Below are 24,521 nucleotides of genomic sequence, written 5' to 3'. Positions count from 1 at the left end.
CATTTTACTGACTCGGTTTCTCATTCGTCAAAACGAACGAATCTTTTATTCCAAATAATTTCGTTCATTGCAGCAGAACATCATTAAACTGGTTAATAGCCAAATTCCCCAAACACAGAAAATGTTAACACATTCAGAATAAGGAAAAAAAAAAAATGCAATGCAAGGACGAGACCAAATTATGAGAAACAGAAACGATTAATTCATTGCTTATCTGGGTCTTCAGGCTGTGCAGTCTGTTAGTTCACCTCACGATCTAAGCCGTTCGTTCATCCCGAGTCTTCGGGGTCGAGCATCTACTGTAAAAAAGGGTTCGCGCACTGATCTTTATAGAGTCATTATATAGATCAGTGGGTTCGAGTCATTCGTTCATCACGTGACAGCTCGAGTCGCTCATTGATCATCGCACAGATCTGCTTCAGTAGAGCCTCTGACTGCACCGAGAGAGTTTGCAATTAACACACACATACATTTTTTGGTGAATCCTGGTGAGTCAGAAACAGCATTCCTTACTTTCACTTCATTTTTATTTTACAGAATAGAAAAATCTCCAAATGCCTATATCCATAAAGTTTACTTTTCTCGACGTCACATTTATGCTTTCTTCAAACGGGGGTTGTTACAGATTTTGCGCAAAACATCGCCGAGCCTCAGGAGAAAATGGGGGCAGCAAATGTAAGTCATATATATTTTTCATTTAAAAGTTTGACACAGCTAACATAATGCAGCTTATGAACTTCATAAGTATTTCACATTGTAATGCTGTTGTTTTGATATAGCCTATTAATTCTGCTTCTTTCAATTTGGTACTTTAAATATACATTTGTTCATTTAGCAGATGCACTATCGGTGTAAAAACAAAAAGTCAGAAATAAAAGAAATCAGAAATCACTGAAAAATTATTTAAATAAAACTGACATAATGAAAATGCATAGAGGCAAAACACGTTCACACAATAATTGGAGTGTTTCAGAACAGTTAAAACATGATTGCAAGAGGAACAGACTAAACCACAGACAAACAAACAAACAAATAAATAAATAAATAAAAGTGTCCTGTTAGCTCAACATTAAAATAGCAGTAATGTCACAGGTTCAGTAATGGCTAGTAGCCTACACACTGCAACTAAATTCACTAACAAACTAACTATTTTACCTGCATTTTTCGGGAGTTAATTCGGTTGTAGAATGCAGTTATTACTGTAAATTACTGAACAGAACGGCATTAATCACTAAAAACAAATTTAACTGCAGTGTGTAAGTGGCGGATGACTTTCTATTTCATCTTGCATTGGTTGAGGGAATTCTCTGGAATAAGATAAAATTAGGATGCCATGTTTGATTCTACTTGTTGATTAAGGTTTCAACATCGTTCAGATTTGCTTTCAGTTAATATGAAGGACTAAAGCATTATCCTGTCTTGATTGTTAATAGTTTGTTGGTTTTGTCAGCAAGCTCGTCAAATGTGTTTTGCAAATCTGCTTTCTAGGACTGGGAAATATGATGATGATACAGGCGTGGCGATGATATAAAGTGAGAATCGATTTAACCTTTTCTATACCCTTTATATCACGAAATGCAAATATATCTGTGAAGCTTTTGGTTTAGCAGGAATTATTGACTCGTTAGAGCAAAAAAGGAACATGCATGAATGAGTAATAAAGAGCAAGACGTGCTTGATGTTAAAATGAGTTATTGAAAGTGCAAAAAAGGAACTCAAATTCAGTATTCACACACTGACAGGCTGCTAATTAGCTCTTAGAGTGTGTCATTAATGTTAATCATACAACAAAGTACAAAGAGAAAAGCAGACTGAATAACTCTTGTAGCTTTAATAAGTATTTGTGTGTTTTTAATTTACAGAGTGAAGACTAGGCCTATATACTCTAAAAAAATAACGTTGGCTCAGAAAAAATAAAAATAAATTATGCAACAGTGTAAGGATCCGCTAGGCAAATAATAGAGAACCCATGTGCAGTTTATTAAAGACAAGATCAAACATGAAATAAAAACATAATGTGGCATGAAAACTCAGAACAGGAAAGACAGGAACATGAACAGATTTACAACCAGAGATCTACAGGCAGGCCCCGTCGCGACAAGGAAAGCAAACCAAGCAATTGCTTGGGGCCCCGAGCTGGCCTGGGGCCCCAAGACAACGACTGGTTAAGAATAAAATGCAACGACAAACTGTGTGAGCGCCCCTTTGATAGTCAATGCAGTAAAGTGCAATGACACTGTTATCGGGATTGCAGTTCCAATCTTGTTCCATATGAGGGCGCTCACATGACGAGTGCAGAATGAATGGAGGTCTATGGAGGTCTATATCATTTTTTGTCTAGTAATATGAATGTTGTTTTCGAAAGGGGATGCAAAGAAATTACACATTGCTTGGTGTTAGATTTTTTTAGAGTCACTTATTTGCTTTAAAAAGTCTTTCAAAATGTCAATGACGTCAGAATGCTGACGTCATTAGCAGAATGCTAGCGTGTTATGGGCAACAACAACTCAACCTGTAAGAAATCGAAAAGAAATAAGTACTTGTTCATTCAACTTTCGATCTATAACCCATGTTGAACTTGCAAAACCTACAATCAAATCTGAGATTTCTCAACGGCAATCGGGTGAGGGAGACAAATTTAGCCGTCTAGCCCCATTGACTCCCATTCATTTTGCACTCATGGGCGATCGCCCCCAGTGGAACTACAACCAATAGGACTTAATAGGGCGTTGGAGTGAACAGGCTTTCCGTAGACGGGCTTTGTCGGCAGTCATCAAGAAGCGGAATTATACTTCAGGAAGCCAGAAAAGAATGAAGAGAAAGGAAGAGGAGGATAAGAAAAAACAAGATAGTGGTAACAGGGCTGCCAACTTTTGAGTTTAGCTTGGAGTGAGATTTTTGGGGGGGGGGGGGGGGGGGTGTATGTAATTGTGATTGTCAAAACATTTTGTAGAATTTTATGAAGTTTAGTGACAACATGTTACAATGTTTACATTGTACAATGACTGGTAGGATACAGTTTTTATTATTGCTTGACAAAAAATTTCAAGATTTCAATTCCATTCTTGTGATTTGATTCCGATTTTGATTCAATATTGACTCATTTGGATACATGTTTATTTAAAATTTTATAAAAAAAAAAAATCTCACCTAATGCTGTAAACATAGAGGGCCCAATCTGCTGGTATTATTAAAGGTTAAAAATAACTAATTAAATTAAATATAATGCAGTTTTTGTTATAATAACAATTATTTAATGACATAAGTAAAAATATAATAAATATGTAATATAGTGCTCAGCAAAATCTCCTCTCTAGCTATTTTTTCTATTCAGTTAACATGGTCATTAAATGGCTCTCCTGAGGTAAATGTAACGTTATGTGACATAATTGTTCTCCTGCTGTTATATTGGCCTCTTTCCGTGGTTGAAAAACACTAATTGGTCGATATTATGTATACTTTCGGTAAGTTGTACTGCATCTTTAAATAAAAAAGTAACAGATGATCGGTTCACGTGCACTTGAACTGAGGCGCTCAGCGATCTGTCACGTCACATTTACAAGCGCCAAACGTATTTTTGTCTGAATTTCGTAATAAAATTGACGAAATCTAAGAGCTGAGAATTAGTTTAATATTAAAATTAGGTTACCTCTTTGCTCCGCAATTAGGGTTGGAGATAAACTGTGCAGGACAGATCGGCAGGAGCAGGGTTGGGCACCCCTGGTCTACACTATCACACTAAACTGCATTTGAGTGCATTGAAAGTTATAATGTTATTCTATGTGTTTGAAATGATTTAACCCTGGAGACAAGTTGAACCCAAAATCATCAACAAAACATGATCAAACATGAAACAGAGGCATGACCAGGCATGTAACTCGAAACTCAAAACAAGAACATCAACTAGAAACATTCAATACTTGACAAAGACACAGGGCAAACATGAGGGTTTAAATATACAAGACTAACGACTAGACAAGGGACACATGTGAACATTTAAAAGGAACACGCTGACTTTTTGGGACTTTAGCTTATTCACCGTATCCCCCAGAGTTAGATAAGTCCATACCCTTCTCATCTCCGTGCGTGCCGTAACTCTGTCTGACGCACCCACCGCTAGCCTAGCTTAGCACAAAGACTGGAGGTAAATGGCTCCAGCTAGCATACTGCTCCCAATAAGAGACAAAATAACGCCAACATTTTCCTATTTACATGTTGTGATTTGTATAGTCAAAGGGCAAACATGAGGGCTTAAATATACAAGACTATAGACAAGGGACACCTGTGAACATTTAAACAATCAACCAATGACAACATGACACAACAGACAAGGGAATACATGACAGGATCACATGACTAGAACAGGGGATCACGTGACAGAAAAGAACAAGAAACGAAAAACAAAACCCACAACGTGACAGTGTTAGTTTGCCTGTATGAGACTAGCAGTAAGCTCAACTTTACTCAAGTCAAGTCATCTTCATTTATATAGCGCTTTTAACAATGTAGATTGTTCCAAAGCGGCTTTACAGAGATACAAGGATAGTTTAAAGTAACAGAGATTGTTTTGGCTTTATAGCAGTTCTTGAATAAAGTTATTTTCCAGCTAAAGTTAATTTGATTGATTCACTTCCGTCGCAATGATCATTAGTTATTAACTTGGGGGCCGCTAACACGACACCGTTTTAACAGGAAACTCAACACAGACTTTAAACGCGAAACCTGTGAGAACGATAATGGCGTGCACATGCGTATTACGAGTTCAGTCTATTGGTATGCTCGTTTGAATATATGTGCGCAGGTTTGTAATTCCCTACAAACCAAGCCTTAAAAAACTACTTGTCTGGCCTAGAATTAGAATAACATACTGATCATATTCTAACATTTCATCATGTTGAGCTATATAACATTGATTTTCTAATAAAAAAACTTATATACAATCTTAATGTTACATCATGCAGTCAAGTGAGAGAGAGAATGAAAATCTTAAAAAAGCAGCGATGGAATTGGATAAAAGATCGAAGGAAATGGATAAAAGAGCGGAGCAACTGGACAAAAAGGAGAAGGAACTGGATAAAAGGGAGAAGGAACTGGATTTAAAAGTGAAAGAACTGAAGAAGGCTGGAGGAGCTGATCTTTTGAAACGCAACAGCGTAGAAACAGATGCACCTAACAGTAAGAATTATGGTTTTGATTCACATTTTGACTGATGCATATGATGATAGAGAGCAAAAGTCAGTCAAAATCTCAGTAAAATCAAAAACGCCAAAAATAATTCTTAAAAAAATAAGCAGAAAAAACAGAAGATGTGTCCTTTAATGCATGAAAATCATACAAACTGTAAGAAACTGATAAACGAGGTGACGGTAGAGCATGTGACCTGCATCATTATTTCATGGATAAAAAAAGAAAACTTACATTTCCCCTACTCATATTTATGTCAATTTTATTGTGCAATTCAAACAATGAGTGTTTGTTTGATGCTCTTTAATGACAGATTGCGGTTGCTGGTATAATCAAGTTGCAGAAGGAGAGGAACCAGTTTCCTTCTTCTGTCAGAACACAGGTTTGAACTTCCTTCTGCTTTCTTCTTGTTTTGTTTCTGTTTTTCACGTGCGTTCGCGCACATCAGGGGTGTATTTCCCGTACAACGACGTAACTCGCTGCTCAACTACCATAGTACGATGCATCGTTGAAGAAATCAACTAGCTAGTCACGACCCAGACAGCATGGTAACATTGATACAATGTTGAGTTTTGATCCAAACCATCATTTTGGTTGAGATTGACATTTCAGTGTTTAAAGTGTGTTGGATCAGCATTTAAATGTTGATGAAAGCCAACAGCACACATGCGTGGACAGTGACATTGAACTAACAGTGATTTGTAGTTTATGAGCACAAGATCATTCAGGCATGTATCTCTGCAGAACACTAGTGGGTGTTTCTCAATCAGTGGGGTGTTTTCAACCACTTTACCCGATTTGCTCTAATCCACTGGGGAATTGGTTTAAGGGTGGGCCTTCATGATTTTAGCAAGTCTGTTAAAAAATGGTTGAAAAATATTTATTGTAGTTTGAAATTGGCCACTGATTGGTAAACGCCCAATTTGGTTTTGCATGCGCACTTCTCAGTAGAGAGAAAGCATAGGTGCATCTTATACAGAAGTCTTGTTTGTTGAAGCACCTGACATACTTACATGACTTAAAGGATTAGTTCACTTTAAAAAAAAACTTTTGCTGATAATTCACTCACCCCCATGTCATCCAAGATGTCCATGTCTTTCTTTCTTCAGTCGAAAAGAAATGAAGGTTTTTGATGAAAACATTCCAGGATTTCCCCATAATGGACTTCAATGGGACCCAAACGGTTCAAGGTCCAAATGACAGTTTCAGTGCAGCTTCAAAGGGCTTTAAACGATACCAGACGATGAATAAGGGTCTTATCTAGCGAAACGAGTTTTATAAGCACAAATGCTCGCCCTGCTCTGTTCTGTGATGCGCGTTCGTGACGTCACGTAATACGCAATTACGTTGAAAAGGTCACGTTTGACGTGTTTACAAATGTGCGGAAGGAGGACCATATACACATTTTCAAATGTATTTGTGTCAGTTTATCGTTTAAAATGCCCATTTCGTGTGCGTATCCTGGGTGCTTTAATATTAAAAAGCCTAAAAGAAAATTTTCTTCAGGACAGAAATTTTTCAAGCGTGACCTTTTCAACGTAATTGCGTATTACATGACGTCATGAACGCGCATCACAGAACAGAGCAAGGCGAGCATTTGTGCTTATAAAACTTAAACTTTTTTATTTATTTTTTAAATGACCGATCGTTTCGCTAGATAAGACCCTTATTCATCGTCTGGTATCGTTTAAAGCCCTTTGAAGCTGCACTGAAACTGTCATTTGGACCTTGAACCGTTTGGGGCCCATTGAAGTCCATTATATGGGGGGAAATCCTGGAATGTTTTCATCAAAAACCTTAATTTCTTTTCGACTGAAGAAAGAAAGACATGGACATCTTGGATGACATGGGGGTGAGTGAATTATCAGCAAAAGTTTATTTTAAAGTGAACTAATCCCTTAAGCACAGTTTCAAACAATGGTGCATCTACATTCTTAAAAAATGCACATTATAGTAAAGTTTATTACGAATTTCCTGAATAAAGTTTTAACGTCATTTAACACATTTCTTGAAGTGCGGGAGACATGAACATGAGCAAGAAAGTTACACTGCAAACATAGCCCATGTCTTGCATCCGTCAGTGCTTGCATGCAGAGCACATTGCTCCTTTAGTAGGAATGAAGGCAGATGAAGATGGACAATAAAATAAAAAAAGAAGCACCCTCCTGATAATGCTGACATTGATTATACACCGAGTTGTTGTCGACAGCATAAACACCTGACCTGGGACTTGTCACTGCTTAATCAGGTAATCATTTATATTCCTGAATCTGTATTAAATTTGAGAAATGTAACTGATTTCCATTCAGTTTAGCTTGTTTCCACTGAAACACAATAACAAAAAACATCTTGTGTTTATTAAGAAAGTGACTGACATGGCTATTTTGTTATATTTAAAGAGATTAAGGTCTACGTAAGGTGAATCTGCTTTCTTTTTCTGAAGAAGATATTTTTTTTCTTCTGTTGAACACAAAAGAAGATAGAGTGAAGAATGTTGGCATCCAGACAGTTGATGGTAGCCATGCATAGACTTCCATGGTATTTATTTTCTACTATGGAAATCAACAGCCACCATCAACTTTCTGGTTACCAACATTCTTTAGAATATCTTCAACTGAAGAAATAAACTCATACAGGTTTTGGAACAACTTGAGGGTGTGTAAATGATGACAGAATTTTCATTTCGGGCTGAACCATCCCTTTAAAGAAATTTTCATTGGAATAACCTAAGCTCTTTTATTACAAGATGTTACTTGAATGCTATGTAGTTTCACAGAAAATGAACTGAGAGATAGTTAATGGCTATAACTCATAGGTGTTTGTTCCTCTTCATGAAGAGTTTAGCTCCAACACCTGCCTGGAAGTGTTAATTGATCCTAATGACCTTGATTAGCTTGATTAGCTTGATTAGCTGCCTCAGGTGTGTTTAATTAGGGCTGGAGAGAAAATCGGACACCCCTGCCATAGTGCTTTCTTTTGATATTGAAGCATTAATAGATTTTAGAAAAATAAATGAAATAAACAGAATTTAACAGTACTTTAATCGTAGTTAGAATATTTTGTGTTCAGCAACTTTTTTAAAAAGTGAATCATATTGTGTTTAGTATATTAACATTCTTGAATTTCTTGAATGTGGCAACTGGATTGACTTGTTCTTGAGTAACATCATTTTTGCTTTTTCAGATTTCAGAGAACACAAAGGGTTCTTTTGTCCTATTTCTCCCCCTTTATTTTTTTAAAGAATGATCTTTTAATATATTTTTGTCATTGTTTGATTGAATAAAATAAATTGACTCAACTGCTGGAAAGGTGTCATTTATATTTTAAAAGGTTTTTGCCAAATTTTTAAATGGTCAGGAATCTGACGCACCATTGAAGTGTAGTTGAAATATTAATGTTGTTTCAACATTTACTTGGTACATCAGATGGCAACATTGTTTGACGTTCCTTTTCAGTGTATTTTCAGTGTTTCAACAAAACATATAGAATCAACATCACATTGTAACATTGATCAAACCATATCACCAAAGATTATTTCTGTTAATTTCAGAGTTGATTCAACAGCAGTGATGTAGATTCAACATCATAGTGTAACGTTGATTCAACAATATTACCATTGATTATTCTTGTTAATTTCAGTATTGATTCAGCATTGGTGATGTAGAATCCATCATAGTGTAATGTTGATTCAGTAGCATTACTATTGATTTTTTGTTCAACAGTTTCAACATTAACTGAGGGTGCAAGAGTGATGCAAAAACATCACTTTGTAACGTTAATTCAATGTAATTAGTGTTAACGCATCAACACTGACTCAACATTGTCTCAATGATTACATGCTATCTGGGGACTGTTTCCCGAAACCATATTGTCGCAAAGTGGTCGTTCAACCACGTTGGTTTATGACGTCACGCACGTGGAGTTATTTTAATGAATCTGTTTGAGATTAAATTAAGGCTAGATGTTTTGCTATAAATTATAGACATGGCATCTGTGGACTGATTCTCATTTTTCTCAGTTATTTTGCTCTATTTCCAGATTCAATCGTAAGCTCGTTCTTATGTACTCGAGCACGTTCACACATGCGCAGTCTTCAAAAACGGTGCTTTAAATCTCTTGACAAACTTAAAGACGTAAATGACATTTGTATATATTCCAAATAAAATATATAGATTGTAGCCTACTGAATGTCAGCTAGCCTATTTTGCTCAAGATAAGGATTTATTAAAGGGGTCATGAACTGGCTTTTAAAAAAAAAAAAAAAAATTGTTGTCTGAGGTCAACTTATGACATTCGTTTGGTTTTTACATTCAAAAACATCAAAATGAATAAATAATAGGCTATTTTCTACCCTGGTTTTGAGCCTAGCTCCTGAAACGCTCGGTTTTATGGGCGTGCCGCATTGAAGACTTGGAGGTAAACGCCCACTGCTATGATTGGATAACAGTTTTGCATATTATAATGAGTTTCATGTAATGCGTGAATCGGTGGGCGGGGCTAAACAGGCAGTGCTGAAGTAGGTGATGATCTGCGGAGACGGGGTTTGATGCCCTTTGAGGTCATAGATTAGCCTGACTACGTCAGACTTCGTACTTCCGCTCAATTTCATTTCGCTTCTGTACTTAGTCTGAGACAGCTTCAGAGCTTTCTGTTTGCCACCGGTCTGGAAACAGCCGGGCCAATCAACGAACAGAGGGCGGGCTGAGAGCCGTGACGTACACGCTGATTGTACCGTGGATGCGTAGATTTACTTAACTTAACCTGCAAAAGTCGTTCACAGCCATGTTCACTCCGGTATTTCGCTCGATGGTTTTGTTTTCGCATCATACATGTGTTTACAGTGAAAGTTAAATGCGGCCGAGCATGCGCATAACACACGCCATAACCAAACGTTATGTGATTGGCTTACGGGTAACCAATGATTTTAAACTTCAGACAAGCGCCCCCTAGCAAGAGAGAAAACACTTCTCTGTTATGCCATTCCAGACTCTGTCTACGAAGCAAAGAGAAGTAGCAGAGTCTGGTATTACCAGGCTAGTCATAGATCCCCACTTTGAAAAACCTGTGGTTCGCTGTGCCTGGTGTCAGTAAAAGCTTTTATTGGACTAACAAGGAAGTTTTCAGTTCTGAAACTTACAGGATGTTCCTATATGACGACATCTTATATGTCAAAAGCTCAAGGAAAATGAGATTTCTCAGTTCATCACCCCTTTACATGTCAACCCTCCCGTTTTTCCCGGGATTCTTCTGTATTTTAACTTGCTATCCCGCTATCATCCCGTTTAAATATTTTCCCATATTTCTCCCGTATTTTTAATCTTTCTATAAAAATGTAAAAAATCCCACTGGGCGCAAACCAGTTAAGCAGAAATCCCGCCCTGCAGCTAATTTCATTAAAGGGGGGGGGGGGGGGGGCGCGAGAAGAAGAACAGCAGCATCCCGGGGATGGACGAACATGAGAGAGATGGCATTGGAGACTATGTATGTAATGTATTATGTATGTAATACAGAGATTATGTATTTATTTATGTTAATATCTGCACGATTAATGTGTATTTAGCCTGCTGATAATGACGGAGCTTGCAACCATAGTTGGCTAACGATGCTTTCGGGAAACACACCCCTGAGCTGCTGAGTCCATAGCTCATTTTCAAAGAAACGGCTGAAGACGCATCTTTTTCGGCAGCACTTGATCCAGTAATACTAACACTTTCTCTTCTATTGTATTTATAAAAAATAAAAAGCTTAACAATGCTTTCGGGAAACACAGTTTCAGTTTGTGTTTCAGCGCGTCCGCTTGTTTGTGCTCACCTGTCTCCCATTATTGCTTGATTTCTATGCCATATCTACGCTTCCTTCCTCTTTGTTCTCTGTCAGTGTGTTCTGTGCTTTTTGCTGTTCACCTGCCTGTTTTTTTTCTTGTCTAGTTTTCTGATATCTGACATGTTTTTTCTCTTCCCAGGTTGTGGGATTCCCCGTTCCTCGCCAGGACTTCTTGCTCTCTGTTGCTGTTGACCAGTTTTTACTATTACTGGTGCTGGAGTTTGGATTTCCCAGGTTTACCGATTCCCTCTCTCTCTGCATTGCTTTGTTGCTGTGAACACCTGCCTGTTTCCAATTGCGAGTTAGGATTAACTTGTTAGTTCATGTTTGCCCTTCGTCTGACCATCCTGACATTGATTCTCGTCTCACGATCCGGATTTGATTTCCCTGGACACTGCCTGATTTATGTACTGTCTTCATTATTATGCTTCAGTAAATTGTGTTTAATTATTCTTCTGCTTTTGGGTCCTTCCTTCCTGAGATCGTAACATCATCACTTAATTCACTTCACATCAATGTTACAATAACATTAGGTAAGGTATCTATTTCCAATACTGTAGCTTGTTAACTGGCTAGAAAAAATTATTGATTAGCTTAAAGGATTAGTTCACTTCAGAATTAAAATTTCTTGATAATTTACTCACCCCCACGTCATCTAAGATACTCAAATCTTTCTTTCTTCAGTAGAAAAGAAATGAAAGGTTTTGAGGAAAACATTCCAGGATTTTTCTCCATATAGTGACTTCAATGGGAACCAACGGGTTGAAGGTCCAAATTGCAGTTTCAAAGGGCTCTACACAATCCCAGCCGGGGAATAAGGGTCTTATCTAGCCAAACAATTGGTCATTTTCTAAAAAAAATTAAACATTTATATACTTTTTAACCAGAAGAAAGAAAGACATAAATATCTTGGATGACATGGGAGTGAGTAAATTATCAGGAAATTTTAATTCTGAAGTGAACTAATCCTTTAATGTTAAGTGCATTATTGAATATATAAGCCTACAATATATTGATTGAACAACTGATGACTTATTATAATATAATTCTGTCAGCTTCAGTCCAAGATGTTCCACTCAATGTTATGTGTGTAGCTAAACACTGACTACTGACTGTAGCCTGCATCCATACCAGATCATGAAGGAAGCATGCACCAGTTCGGCAAGCATGAAGCATGAATTGCTGCCAGCGCTCAACTGGACAACAGCCAAACATCTATGACATCACCTACACCTCACTCTTAAGAAAACTCTTGGTTCTACACAGTTCCGAATGAGGGTTCTTCGGCTTGTAACAACAGAACAGAACCCTTTTTTGTGCTAAATAGAACCCTTTTTCTAAGGTTCCATAAAGAACCATGCTTTGAAAGTGCTGTAGGACCTTAATGGTGTTATAAATAACCTTTTCAGCAATGTTTATTTTCATTAATATTAGTATATTAGTATCTTCTTCATATTAATAATACAACTATTACTAATATTATTTTTTTATATATTATTTTTTAATATTGTTTTTTAGTCCTCTATCTGCCTGGTCTTATTGTATCTTGTAACCATTTGGGTTTTAGATATTAAAAAAAAAAAGAAAAAAAAAGAAAAAAAAGCTTGCTGTGTCAATTAGGTACATTTATTTTTGATTGACAATGGCAGATTGTAGCAAAAATGACAGTGCTCTAACAACAGAGATTAGCTGATAACAATTGATATAGAACATGATATAGAGTGCAATGCATAAGTGAATACACCCATGCTAAAGTTGACTAAAAAGAGGAATAAAAAATCATATTTTGGAAATTGAACTTAATGCCTTAATTTAAAAAATTAGGAAAAATCCAACCTTTAAGGACACCAATTTTCTTTGTGAATGAATAATGCATCGTAAATAAATAAATGTTCTTCCTTAAAATACAGGGTGCATAAGTGAGTACACCCCTATGTTAAATTCCCATAGAGGCAGGCAGATTTTTATTTTTAAGTATTTAAAAAATTTTTTTTTTAGGATACTATGCATCCTGATAAAGTTCCCTTGGCCTTTGGAATTAAAATAGCCCCACATCATCACATAGCCATACCAAGAGATTGGCATGGAGTACTTTCCATAAGATCATCTCTCAATGCAAATCAATCTAGCTTTTAGGCTAACTGAAATAAAACCATGCCAATCTCTAGGTATGGTGAAGGCTATGTGATGATGTGGGGCTATTTTAATTCCAAAGGCCAAGGGAACTTTATCAGGATGCATAGTATCCTAAAAAAAAATACTCAAAAATACTTAAAAATAAAAATCTGCCTGCCTCTATGGGAATTTAACATAGGGGTGTACTCACTTATGCACCATGTATTTTAAGGAAGAACATTTATTTATTTACGATACATTATTCATTCACAAAGAAAATTGGTGTCCTTAAAGGTTGGATTTTTCCAAATTTTTTAAATGAAGGCATTAAGTTCAATTTCCAAAATATGATTTTTTATTCCTCTTTTTAGTCAACTTTAGCATGGGTGTATTCACTTATGCATAGCACTGTAGATGCAATGAAGACCAAGTTCCAGTGGAATATCTTCACGATCCCCTGTGATGTCTTTATGTCCTTCATTATGTGTGTATTCTGAGTGGCAGTTTCTCTCTGCAGATGATGAGGTTATGATACGTAACAGCATCTGTTAAAAAGAATACTGTAAGTGGTATAAAGTCATGGCGGGATAGCTTTAATGTTTCTTTTGGGACTAGGTATGTTTAGGGATAAAGTAATAATGTAAAAAAAATCTAACAATATGGACCATAAATTCCATATCTCTGTTACTTGCAATGTGGAGAAGAGAAGATTATCCTTATAGTCCAGTCATTTTAAGCCAAAATGGGGGTCAACCTTGAACAAATTGCAACAGAAGCAAACTCAACTGATTTTGTATCCTCAATATGTCCTGAGTAAGGAAAAAAAAGCCCAGAAGAATCCCATTAGGGGAAAGATTAGAAAAAGACCCAAATATAGCCTATTCATACGCCTATTCATTCTTTTTCTTACGTGAATAGGGTAAAATTTTTAACCTTTATATATCACCATGAAAATTACTGAGTTGATTACTTACATCAAGACAAACAAAAAATGCATTACAAGTTTTTTTTAAATGGTTCGTTAACATGGACAAACGGTGCATAATCTTATTACGTATGTGCTAATTTGCATAAATACCACAGCAGATCTAAACATTGTCTAGCCAGGTGAAAATGTCTTGTTGAATCTTGTTGACACAGAACAGTAAAATACTTGATGTTAAGGTATGAATGGAACCCATTTAGGATACCCATGAGCATTAATACATAGAGGCAGGAATAAGTACTTTAGAAACCAGCCTTTATTAATTTTTAAGAGATGGGGTTTTGGGCGGGGTTTGTGGGACTGTTTCTGGGGGACGAGTCTGAGGGAAGAACAGGAGACAAGGAGAATGCAGAAGACAAAAGGTAGGCAAAATAAAAAGTGAATTCCCAGAAACAGTCCCACAGACCCAGCCCCAAACCCCATCTCTGCAATAATAATTAATAAAGGCTGGTTTCTAAAATACTTAATCCTGCCTCTATGTATTAATGCTCATGGGTAGCCATAATGGGTTCATTCAGACCTTAATATTAAGTATTTTACTGTTATGTGTCAACAAGATTCAACAAGACATTTTCACCTGGCCATACCCAATGTTTAGATCTGCTGTGGTATTTTGTCACAGTGTTGGGTTTGTGTTCCCCGGGTGTCCAGTAGATGTCCTCCTTCCCCGGTGTCACTTACATCATGAACTACGTTTCCCATCATCCTGTCTGGCTATCACGATCATTGCACTCAGGTGTTCCCCGTCATCATTGCACTCAGCTGTTTCCCCTCACCTTGTTAGTGTCTGTGTATATATATCCTGTTTGTGTCAGTGTTTGTCACTGAGTTCTTGTATGTATCACACCATTTCCTTAGTCGGTTCTTGTCTGTGGCTTGTTTTGTTCTTTTGGATTGCTTCTTTGGATTTTGACCTCTGCATGGACTGGATATTGATGTAACGGTTTTCCCTTAATAAACACATATTGCATTTGGATCTAAATTACCTCTGTTCTTGTGTGGATCGTGACATTTATGCAAATTAGCACATACGTAATTAGATTATGCACCGTTTGTCCATGTTAACAAACCATTTAAAAAAACTTGTAATACATTTTTTGTTTGTCTTGATGTAAGTAATCAACTCAGTAATTTCCATGGAGATATCTAAAGGTTAAATTTTTTACCCAATTCATGTGAGAAAAAGAATGAATAGGCGTATGAATAGGCTATATTTGGGTCTTTTCGAAACTTTCCCCTAATGGGATTCTTCTGGCTTTTTTTCCTTAATCAGGACATATTGAGGATACAAAATCAGTTGAGTTTGCTTCTGTTGCAATTTGTTCAACCTTTTTTCATAAAATGACTGGACTATTAACTGAACAGAGATACTCACACTTGAACTAAAAAGAGAAAAAGACATGATTGGTAGGAAACCAGTTACAATTTTTAAAGTTATAATTTATAGACATTTTAAGAAAGAAATCATTTACCTGTTGAGAGTATGTTGACAGTCTGTGTGACTCATATATTTTAAACATATCTTTCCAATAATTTTTTTTTGTTTTGTTTAAATAGCCTACAATAAATGTTTTTTTTGATGGGCATGCTCAGTTTTATTGTAAAAAGTCAAAAGCGTAGTACAAATGTACATACAATAACAACTGTAAGTAATTGATTTTAGACTTTAAATTTAGACTACATGTTCATGAGGAAGGATAAAAGGGATGGTGGAGGGTGTGCAACCTTTCCGAGGGGTGATGAAGATCACAGAGTGATGAAGGTGTGAGAAACGCTCAGTACAACAACTGAATGTAAATGGGGGAAATGAGGAGAGAATTGTTGCTGATTTTAGCGCTATAATAATGTTAGAAAGTGGAATAAAGGAACTCAGCCTTATATAGACTGAATTCTCTCCTCACTCCAGCACAGTAGATGGCAGACTGTGTGGTTAGTTCACAACCCGCCATTAATCCCACAATAGAGGAAGACGAATGGTGTTTCCTCAGCCACAACAAAGAACTTATATTGGCTCTTTGACCACAAGTAAAACATCTTGGTGAAATCTTCAGCTGGCGTCTATAAAGTGAGTTTTTATGTTGTAACAATTCATACTCATTTATAATAAACTGTTGTGCGCTGCAGCCTGGAGAGAAGTTGGTGATGGGAGAAACGGAGGTTTTGTACACCGAATAAACTCGAAGTGAGTTTACTCTTTTTGAATGATTCACTCTTTGGAAGCGCCGAACGCTGGCGACACCTGCCGGTCAGAACGGTGTAACTGCATCAAGAACAGCCCGAATACCGTTTACAAACCAATCGCAAATGTTTTCATGAAACCGTTATCTATATAATCTACAAATCATTTAATATCTTAAATATGAAGCATATGTAGCTAGGATTTGTGTTCTCATCACTAGAGAGCGGAGAGTCACTACAGTTTAAACGATGCTGTTTCAGGGGAAAGTGTAAACAAGGCTTACGGCTAGGCTAATATGCTAAAAAGGTTAGCCTAAGCATCACACAGCTATTGACCTATTAAAATACTGTTGAACATGCATGTCTTCCCACAGGAGAAGAAGAAGCAAGCAGGAGGAATTACTCCAGGAGGAACTACTGACATACTATTGTAAAGATGGATTTTGAGGAAGAACCCTGCAGAATAAAAGATGAAGATACAGAGGAACAAATAGGTCCGTGTCCATTCTTGTTTATTTATTAACAACTACTGAAGAACATTAAGACTATAAACCCTCATTTACACAATTATATTAGCTGTAAAATAATATTAACTAGGAACAGATGTGAAAATACAAGATGAGTTTGGGAAAATGGATTTATTGGCACAACGTTGTATTGTAGATATGCGTTTTCCCAAACTCATCTTGTATTTTCATACCTGTTCCTAGTTAATGTTATTTTACAGCTCATATAATATCTTAAAGTTTGTGTAATTTTAAGATGAGTTAGGGAAAATGCACCTGTTACTTTTACTTTACTGTTACTTACTTTTATTTTAATCTTGAAATGTAATATGTTCGTTTTAGGTCTGATGGAACAAAGTGAATTGGAGGAGAAACTCCATCAGTTTCAGAAACCTCAACAAAACACTCAAAGAGGAGGAGAGAAATGTTCTTGCATCTGCTCTCAGTGTGGAAAGAGCTTCGAAACTAAATCAAGCTTAAAGAAACACATGAGAATCCACACTGGAGAGAAACCCTTCACATGCCATCAGTGTGGAAAGAGCTTCACAACTAAATCAAGCTTGAATATGCACATGAGAATCCACACCGGAGAGAAACCCTTCACGTGCCATCAGTGTGGAAAGAGCTTCTCATGGGAAAGTAGTCTCAAAACTCATCTGCTCTTTCACTCAGGAAAAAAAACATTCTGCTGTGATCAGTGTGAAAAGAAATTTATTTTGAAAGCGGAACTGAAAAGACACATGAAAATTCATGCAGATGTGGAGCCTCACCTGTGTTCTGATTGTGGAAAGAGTTTTTCACAACTCCAATATTTAAAAATTCACCAGAGTATTCATACTGGTGTGAGACCTTATGTGTGCTTGGACTGTGGGAAAAACTTCACTAGATCCGGTGACTTAAAATCACACCAGAGAATTCATACTGGAGAGAAACCGTACAAGTGTTCACACTGTGGACAGAGTTTCGCTCATTTATCATCCTTGAAAGATCATGAGAGAATTCATACTGGAGAGAAACCGCACCAGTGCTCTTTATGTGGGAAGAGTTTCAGCCAATTATCTGGTCAACGAACTCATATGAAAAAGCATTGCCCAAAGTTGTGTAAGTGAGCAAAGTTCACATTCAGATCCATCACTTTAAAGAAAATGATTTGATATTCAGATTTGGCTTCATTTAAAGGGGACCTGTTATGCAAAATTCACTTTTACATGGTGTTTGAACATAAATGTGTGTCAGCAGTGTGTGTACACAACCACCCTATAATGGTAAAAATCCACCCACTCCTTTTTTTAATCCCCATAAATCATAAGCAGTGTTTCAGTACAAGCCATTTGCAGATTCTAGCTGTTGTGATGCCACATTGCATTATTATAGGGTCTATTTACCATAGACCCTTCCCTCAGTGAGCTGAACACTGTCCTCCATGTTTTTCTCCTTGCCAGAGCATGTAACAGCAGGATTCAAGTAAGAAATGTATTCTTATTAAAGCTATTAATTTTTTTTTTCAATCAAAAGCAGTGAGTGATTTTCTGTTTTTCTTTTGTTGTTTGATTCATATTAACAGCAGATATTGCAGTAGGTACTGTATATTACTCTGCTTTCACTTTACTACACAGAGAATATACTCATGTGATTTCTTTCCCTGCTGTTTACACAGACATAACTGACTGTTTATGAGAACTTTGCTTTGCATGTTTTTGACATAACCTTGTGTGTATTTGACATTTTAACTGCAATAAGTCCTGAAAAAGAGCTTAGTTTAATACTCACGTCTGACATCCAGCTTTCTGTGCTCGTGCTTCAGATGTGTGTACTCAGAAAACCATATTTAAAAGTAAAAAATAATAATAAAATGTTAACACGTATCCACAATACTCACAGAGGGAAAATAACAGTTTGAATTGCATTGGCCTACCGATAGACCGTGAATGAATATTCAAACACTCTTTAATACATCCCCTATTGTCAACCATTTACAAAAACCAGGGGCATTACATTTCACAATGCTCAAGTACTACAAAAACTCGCACCCATAATCAACATCAAACATAAATAAACCCATAAAATGCATACCAACATCACGTAATATTCTTTTAAGACATAAATTAACATTAATGCAACGCTCCGGTGGCGCCATTATTGTGGAGATATGCTGATAAATAGCCCTTGCTACCGGTCTCTGCGGAACAAAAGTGTGTTTTAGTGTTTTAAAACTGGTGGGTGTTTATAATCATGCAATGAAAATGATGCCCTTCAGCCGTGTGACACCCCTACCCAAACTGTGACATGGGCAAATCAATTAGCGCAGTCGAAAACGCCCCTCGGTTTATGGCCTCTCCCACAGATCTGGTAACTCATTACTGTCCTGCAGAGACCTATACTTAATATCACACAACCAATCTACTAACTGGTAAACATATTTTAATGTATATGAATGCGTGTGTATGTGATGTGAGTTTATTGTAACGGGGCGATGACTATGAGTAAGTTGAGTTAAATTTAAAAGTGCTATGGGTCTCATGTGCACCTGGACCATAGCGGTAACAGAGGAGCAGCAAATCAAATGTGTTATTTAAATTAAATTAAATTCCCTTGTTATGTTTTTGTTATGAGATGCTTCACACTCCAGTCCAGTTGATGGCGGTAATACACCATAAGTTGGCTTGTCAACCGCCATTAAACCATACAAGAAGAAGAATCCAACAGTATGAAGACGAATAGTGTTCCCTCAGCCACAAGTAAAACATCTTGGTGAAATTTTCAGCTGGAGTCTAACGTGAGTTAGTTTTTATGTTGTAACAGTTCATACTCATTTATAATTTCCGTATGTGTGCCGTAGTTTGGAGAGAGATGGTGATGATGGGAGAAACGGAGCTTTTCTGGCTGTTAACAACATGTCGCTGTTAAAAGTGCGTGGAAAACGCCGGCTGGGCCGTTGAAACAAGTCTCAGCTCTCCGATTCTGTCAATTTTATTACTAAATTAAAACAATAAATACCGGTTTGGTTTCAATGTAACGCCTCAGTTCAAGCAGCACGTGAACCGATTATCTCTTACTCTTTACTACTAGTTAATAGAAAATAAACATGAATCAACAGTAGTTATGTTGAAGGATACAGTACAAACTTACCGAAATGTGCCTCATACATAATATTGATTAATCAGTGTTTTTCAACCTCGGAAAGAGGTAAATAAAACGAGAACAATGTCACATAACGTTACATTTAACTGTCCAGGAAAGCCATTTTATGACCGTCACCAGAGCACATAAAATTAGCTATAGAGAGGAGTATTTTGCTAAATATGTGCACTGTATTACATATTTATTATAGTTTTACTTAGGCTATATCATTAAAATATATTAACGTTGTTATTATAATTTAAAAAATCCGCATTTTTGTTGAAAAAATTTGAGGTTATATTTTTAACGTTTAATAATAACAATTTTTTTTTTCTTGAGAAAAATTTACATCTACTGTACCTTAATATTTATCCAAATTAATCGATATTGAATCAAGATCGGAATCAAATCACAAGAATGTAATTGAAGTCGTGAAATTTGTGTCAAGCATAATAAAAACAGTAGCCTACCATTGTACCATGTAAACATTTGCAACATTTTCACTTAACTTAATAAAATTATGTTTAGTTACCAAATGGTTTGGCAATCACAATACACTTAGCCTATTGTGATGCAAGTTTTTTTTTACAAACCTAAAATCAGCCACTGCACCATGTCTTAGCAAAAATAAGCTAACATGCCGCAGAAGGCTTATCAAATAAAGAGTTGCATGAGTTGCTTTAACCCTTTCATGCATGAATTAAAAATATTTTTTCTATGTGTTTTTATTGCTCTTAAGGCATGATTGATTTTTTTTTTTTTACACATTTTTCAAATAGATTTTCAGATGTTCAGATGAGCAGTGTTTGGGGAAAAGCATTACAAATAACATGCATAACTCAATTAAAATTACTTTTTGATGTAAGGAGTAAAGTAATGCATACAAGTAACATGCTTCACTTGAGTTAATTTGAAAGTGAAAGTAAAATGCTCACTGTTGCACAGGCATTGATCATTTTACTTTCGCTTTAAAATTAGCGCCAATTCGGGAGCGGCAATTCCTTGGTGGCTTCATTATTATTATTATTATTAATGAAAAACACAACAAATCTTGTCAGTCAAGAGTGAGGCGAAGTGAGGTGAAATCTGACTCCTGCTGCAGATCACTGCTGTGACTCTCGTTCAGCTCACGCTGAATTGAGCCAACACGTTCAGTTTTTAATTGTTGTGTCTGTTCTCTAACTGAACAAAATTATTATTATAATTATTAAAGTAATGCATTACAAGTAATGCATTATGTAATCGGAATGACTTTTTGATGTTACGAGTAAAGTTACAATCCGTCACAAGTAATGTGTTACATAATCAGATTACTTTTTGATGTTACGAGTAAAGTAATCCGTTACAAGTAGGGATGTGCACGAATATTCGAATTTTCGAATATTCGATCTGTAATTATTATTCGAAAAATAAAATACTATTAGAATTTTATCGAATTTATGAAGCCGTGTATGACTCGAGTGTATGTGTACGTTCTGTACGATAACTGTTACTGGCGCAATCTGCTAGGCTATATTAGGCGTTTTTTCCGTTCGCGCTACTTGAGCTTATATCCTTTTGTTCTTTATATATTTTTTTTTTACACATAGGCTACTGTTTAATGTTTTCAATTAAAAGAAATCTTTAACATATATTGTAAACTTGTTGTATATATTGCCTAATCGTAAGCTTCTTCAGAAATGGTGAAAAAAAAAAAAAAAAAAAAACTTAAAAAATAACATCTTTTTCGTTAAATGTCATTTAAATAAACAAATATTCGAATATTCGAATTTTATGAGCCCGAATATTCGAATGCAATATTTTTGAAAAATGCCCATCCCTAGTTACAAGTAGGCTAACGTGTTATATAATCAGATTACTTTTTGATGTTACGAGTAAAGTAATGCATTACAAGTAACGTGCATAGGATAGAAGGAATGGATGGATATTCCGGAGCAACTTGGCATTTCTGACTGGCCATCAGCCATCTTGGTTTGAAGGAAAATAAAATTCTTCATGCAATGACTTTCCACTTGATGGCAATGCATAGGATGATGCACTAGGGTCCACTGTAGAGGTTGATGTATAACTATGCGATCAAAACCCATGCAAGAAAATGCTTTTTGAATAGCTGTCCACTGTAGTGACCTCAATGCGGGAAAGGGTTAAAACTGGAATTTTTAAAATTGAACCTTTCTACTAACTTTTTTCATTTTTTCCCTTAACATGGTGGACATACTAAAGTTTACCACATTAACATTGGAAAAATAGACAATTAAAATAACGCAGTTTGTTTTTCCTCCAAAAAAGTGATGACTGCTTTATGATATGTCTTTTAATTAAAATTTTCCAACTTTCATTTAAAGGGAAAGTAATCAAAAATAACAGTGTGGACAATAAATTGAGGGACATGCAAAAAATCTTTATTATAATTGTTAAAATAAATGTAGTAATTGAAGAAAATATATACATTAGAGAGAATCATTACAGATATACCCCCAAAAATCATGTATTGTAAGTGTTGTATTAATCATGAAATTGGGATACACAGGCCTATGATCATCTGTTCGTCCATCTTGGCTGAGCTTTCAGTGTTACGGAAAGGGCTAAGCTCAGTCCTTGTCACATGACCTGCGATGACCTCTGATTAAAATACCGCAGTTACTGCAGGTATTCTGATTCTGATTTTTTCATCTCTCCGCGGTGTAGAAAAAACAAGCGTGTTGCGCGACGTGGCTGTTTGAGCGCACAAAACATGTGATGTGAATGGCCTCTAAGACAGCTTTAAAATTGATATTGTTCAACATTTTAAGGCAGTAAGATCATGATCTATACGAAGGACACAAAAGGCACAAAAGGAATCCCAGGAATGACACACTACACTATAGTTTAACTGTATGTTTTCTGTCAGCTGTATCAGGCGAAAGTGTAAACAAAGCTTATGGCTAGTCTAATATGCAAAAATGTTAAGCATCTGTTAAATGAACACACAGCTGTTGACGTTAAAAAACTGGGGAATATTCCCATCTTCCCACAGGAGAAGCAAGCAGGAGGAATTACTCCAGGAGAAACTACTGACATACTATTGTAAAGATGGAGTTTAAGGAAGAACCCTGCAGAATAAAAGATGAAGATATAGAGGAACAAATAGGTTGGTGTTCATTCTTGATACTTCATTATAACTGCTATTAAACTACGGATTACTTTATTTCAGTCTTGAATTGTCTAATGTAATATGCTCGTTTTTAGGTCTGATGGAACAACGTGAAGTGGTGGAGAAACTCCATCAGTTTCAGAAACCTCAACAAAACACTCAAAAGATGGAGTTTAAGGAAGAACCCTGCAGCATAAAATGTGACGATACAGAGGAACAAATAGGTTGGTATCCATTCTTGATACTTCATTAATAACGGCTATTGACCCTCTGGTGACAGCTGTTGCGCCGGTGCGACGAGCTCGCTTTTTTTCTTATCAGTGCAAAACAGACTCAAAATACTCTGTTGATTGTACATCATTCAATCCAGTTAAGTGTCTTTTTTTGTGTGTATACTCACAATAAAAATAAAATGTTGTGTTTTTTGCCAAATAAAGAACAATAAACAATAAAATGCGAGTTCTGCCGTCTCTCTGTCAGTGAAGTCCAATCTGAAACGCGTCCGAAAATGAACTGTAACTCCGTAAATACTCAGTCACATTTCTTTATAAAGCTTGAATTCTCTTCTTTTAAATGAATTAATTTATATAAAAAAAAAACATTCTCTGTTTATGTAATCTGTATGAAAAGAGAGAGATGTCAGTCGTTCTCATTTCAGCTCATTATCTGCTAATGTGAACACGCCTACGGAGAGTGCGCGCTATTCAAACGCAAATGATCTGAGGCAATCCATGCAAACCTGTCAACGCCCACAACAACTCGATAAAACACATCAAGTTTAATCAGATTTCTGTACTTTACGTCGTCTTGCTACGCTGTGAGGAATAATACTATCGTAATAATAATCCTGGGAAATTTTCCTCAGAAGTGCTGGTTTAGTTTCACTTCGAGGAGCAACGGATCCAGCTGAGGACTGTAAATAGTAAGTTCTTTATTCTTAAGTGCTTTGTTCTAATCGCGATATGGAATAGTGTCTGTAAACCGCAAAAAGACTTTTTAAATATGAATCGCGTGTCTGTGTGTGAATGACAGATATAGTAAACAACAGCGTGCATCTGTGCTGTTCATTCACACTCGCACTTACATTAGTAAACATGTTATTTTTACATGAACACATCTATTAGTTTAGCTTTTACCAAGCTATATTGCTATACTGAGATGAGTAAAAATCGACTGAAATATGTTGAAATAAAATTTGTATAAGCAACGTATTAAACTGCAAATTAACATTTATATGCTAATATATCATAAAAACGATTTGTTACAGACGAAATATGAATGTTTATACAAGATTTCGTTGATTAGTTTTGGATAGATTATAAAGTTTTTACTGTAAAAAAGACTACTGCCACATCAAATAAGCTTTTGTTCGCCAATTTCTGCTCATATGATAAATATATAGTTTGGGATGTTTGTAAAAAATAAAGTAGATATATTGAATTATCAAACTAAGATGTTATTATAGTGTTTGATCCAA

The 24,521-nt window shown here is 36.1% G+C and overlaps 2 protein-coding genes across 7 annotated transcripts in view; both read left to right on the top strand.

The window, feature by feature from the left end:
* Positions 1-629: 629 nt before the first annotated feature.
* On the top strand, positions 630-11,621 carry LOC307144927 (uncharacterized protein). Its single transcript, XM_079847664.1, has 4 exons — positions 630-675; positions 4,962-5,175; positions 5,498-5,566; positions 11,147-11,621. The coding sequence occupies exons 1-4, from the start codon at positions 661-663 to the stop codon at positions 11,197-11,199; spliced, it is 351 nt and encodes a 116-aa protein (XP_079703790.1). The 5' UTR covers positions 630-660; the 3' UTR covers positions 11,200-11,621.
* A 4,462-nt stretch (positions 11,622-16,083) lies between these two features.
* LOC307144903 (uncharacterized protein) overlaps positions 16,084-24,521 on the top strand; it is a 258,364-nt gene continuing 249,926 nt past the window's right edge. For 2 of the 6 annotated variants that reach the window (XM_079847626.1, XM_079847625.1), the window contains exons 1-3: positions 19,481-19,567; positions 22,928-23,041; positions 23,140-23,268. In XM_079847626.1, the coding sequence (XP_079703752.1) occupies positions 22,984-23,041; positions 23,140-23,268 (187 nt within the window). In that variant the 5' untranslated portion in view covers positions 19,481-19,567; positions 22,928-22,983. Of the gene's footprint in view, positions 16,173-16,511; positions 16,593-16,659; positions 16,780-19,463; positions 19,568-22,927; positions 23,042-23,139; positions 23,269-24,521 lie in introns of those variants that run through there. The other 4 variants (XM_079847624.1, XM_079847623.1, XM_079847622.1 and 1 more) reach the window with 4 other exon arrangements.

This window comes from Squalius cephalus, assembly GCF_949319135.1.
Source record: "Squalius cephalus genome assembly, chromosome: 17".
Taxonomy (NCBI): domain Eukaryota; kingdom Metazoa; phylum Chordata; class Actinopteri; order Cypriniformes; family Leuciscidae; genus Squalius; species Squalius cephalus.
Note: the sequence above shows the minus strand (reverse complement) of the source record. Positions and strands in the feature narration are given on the sequence as shown.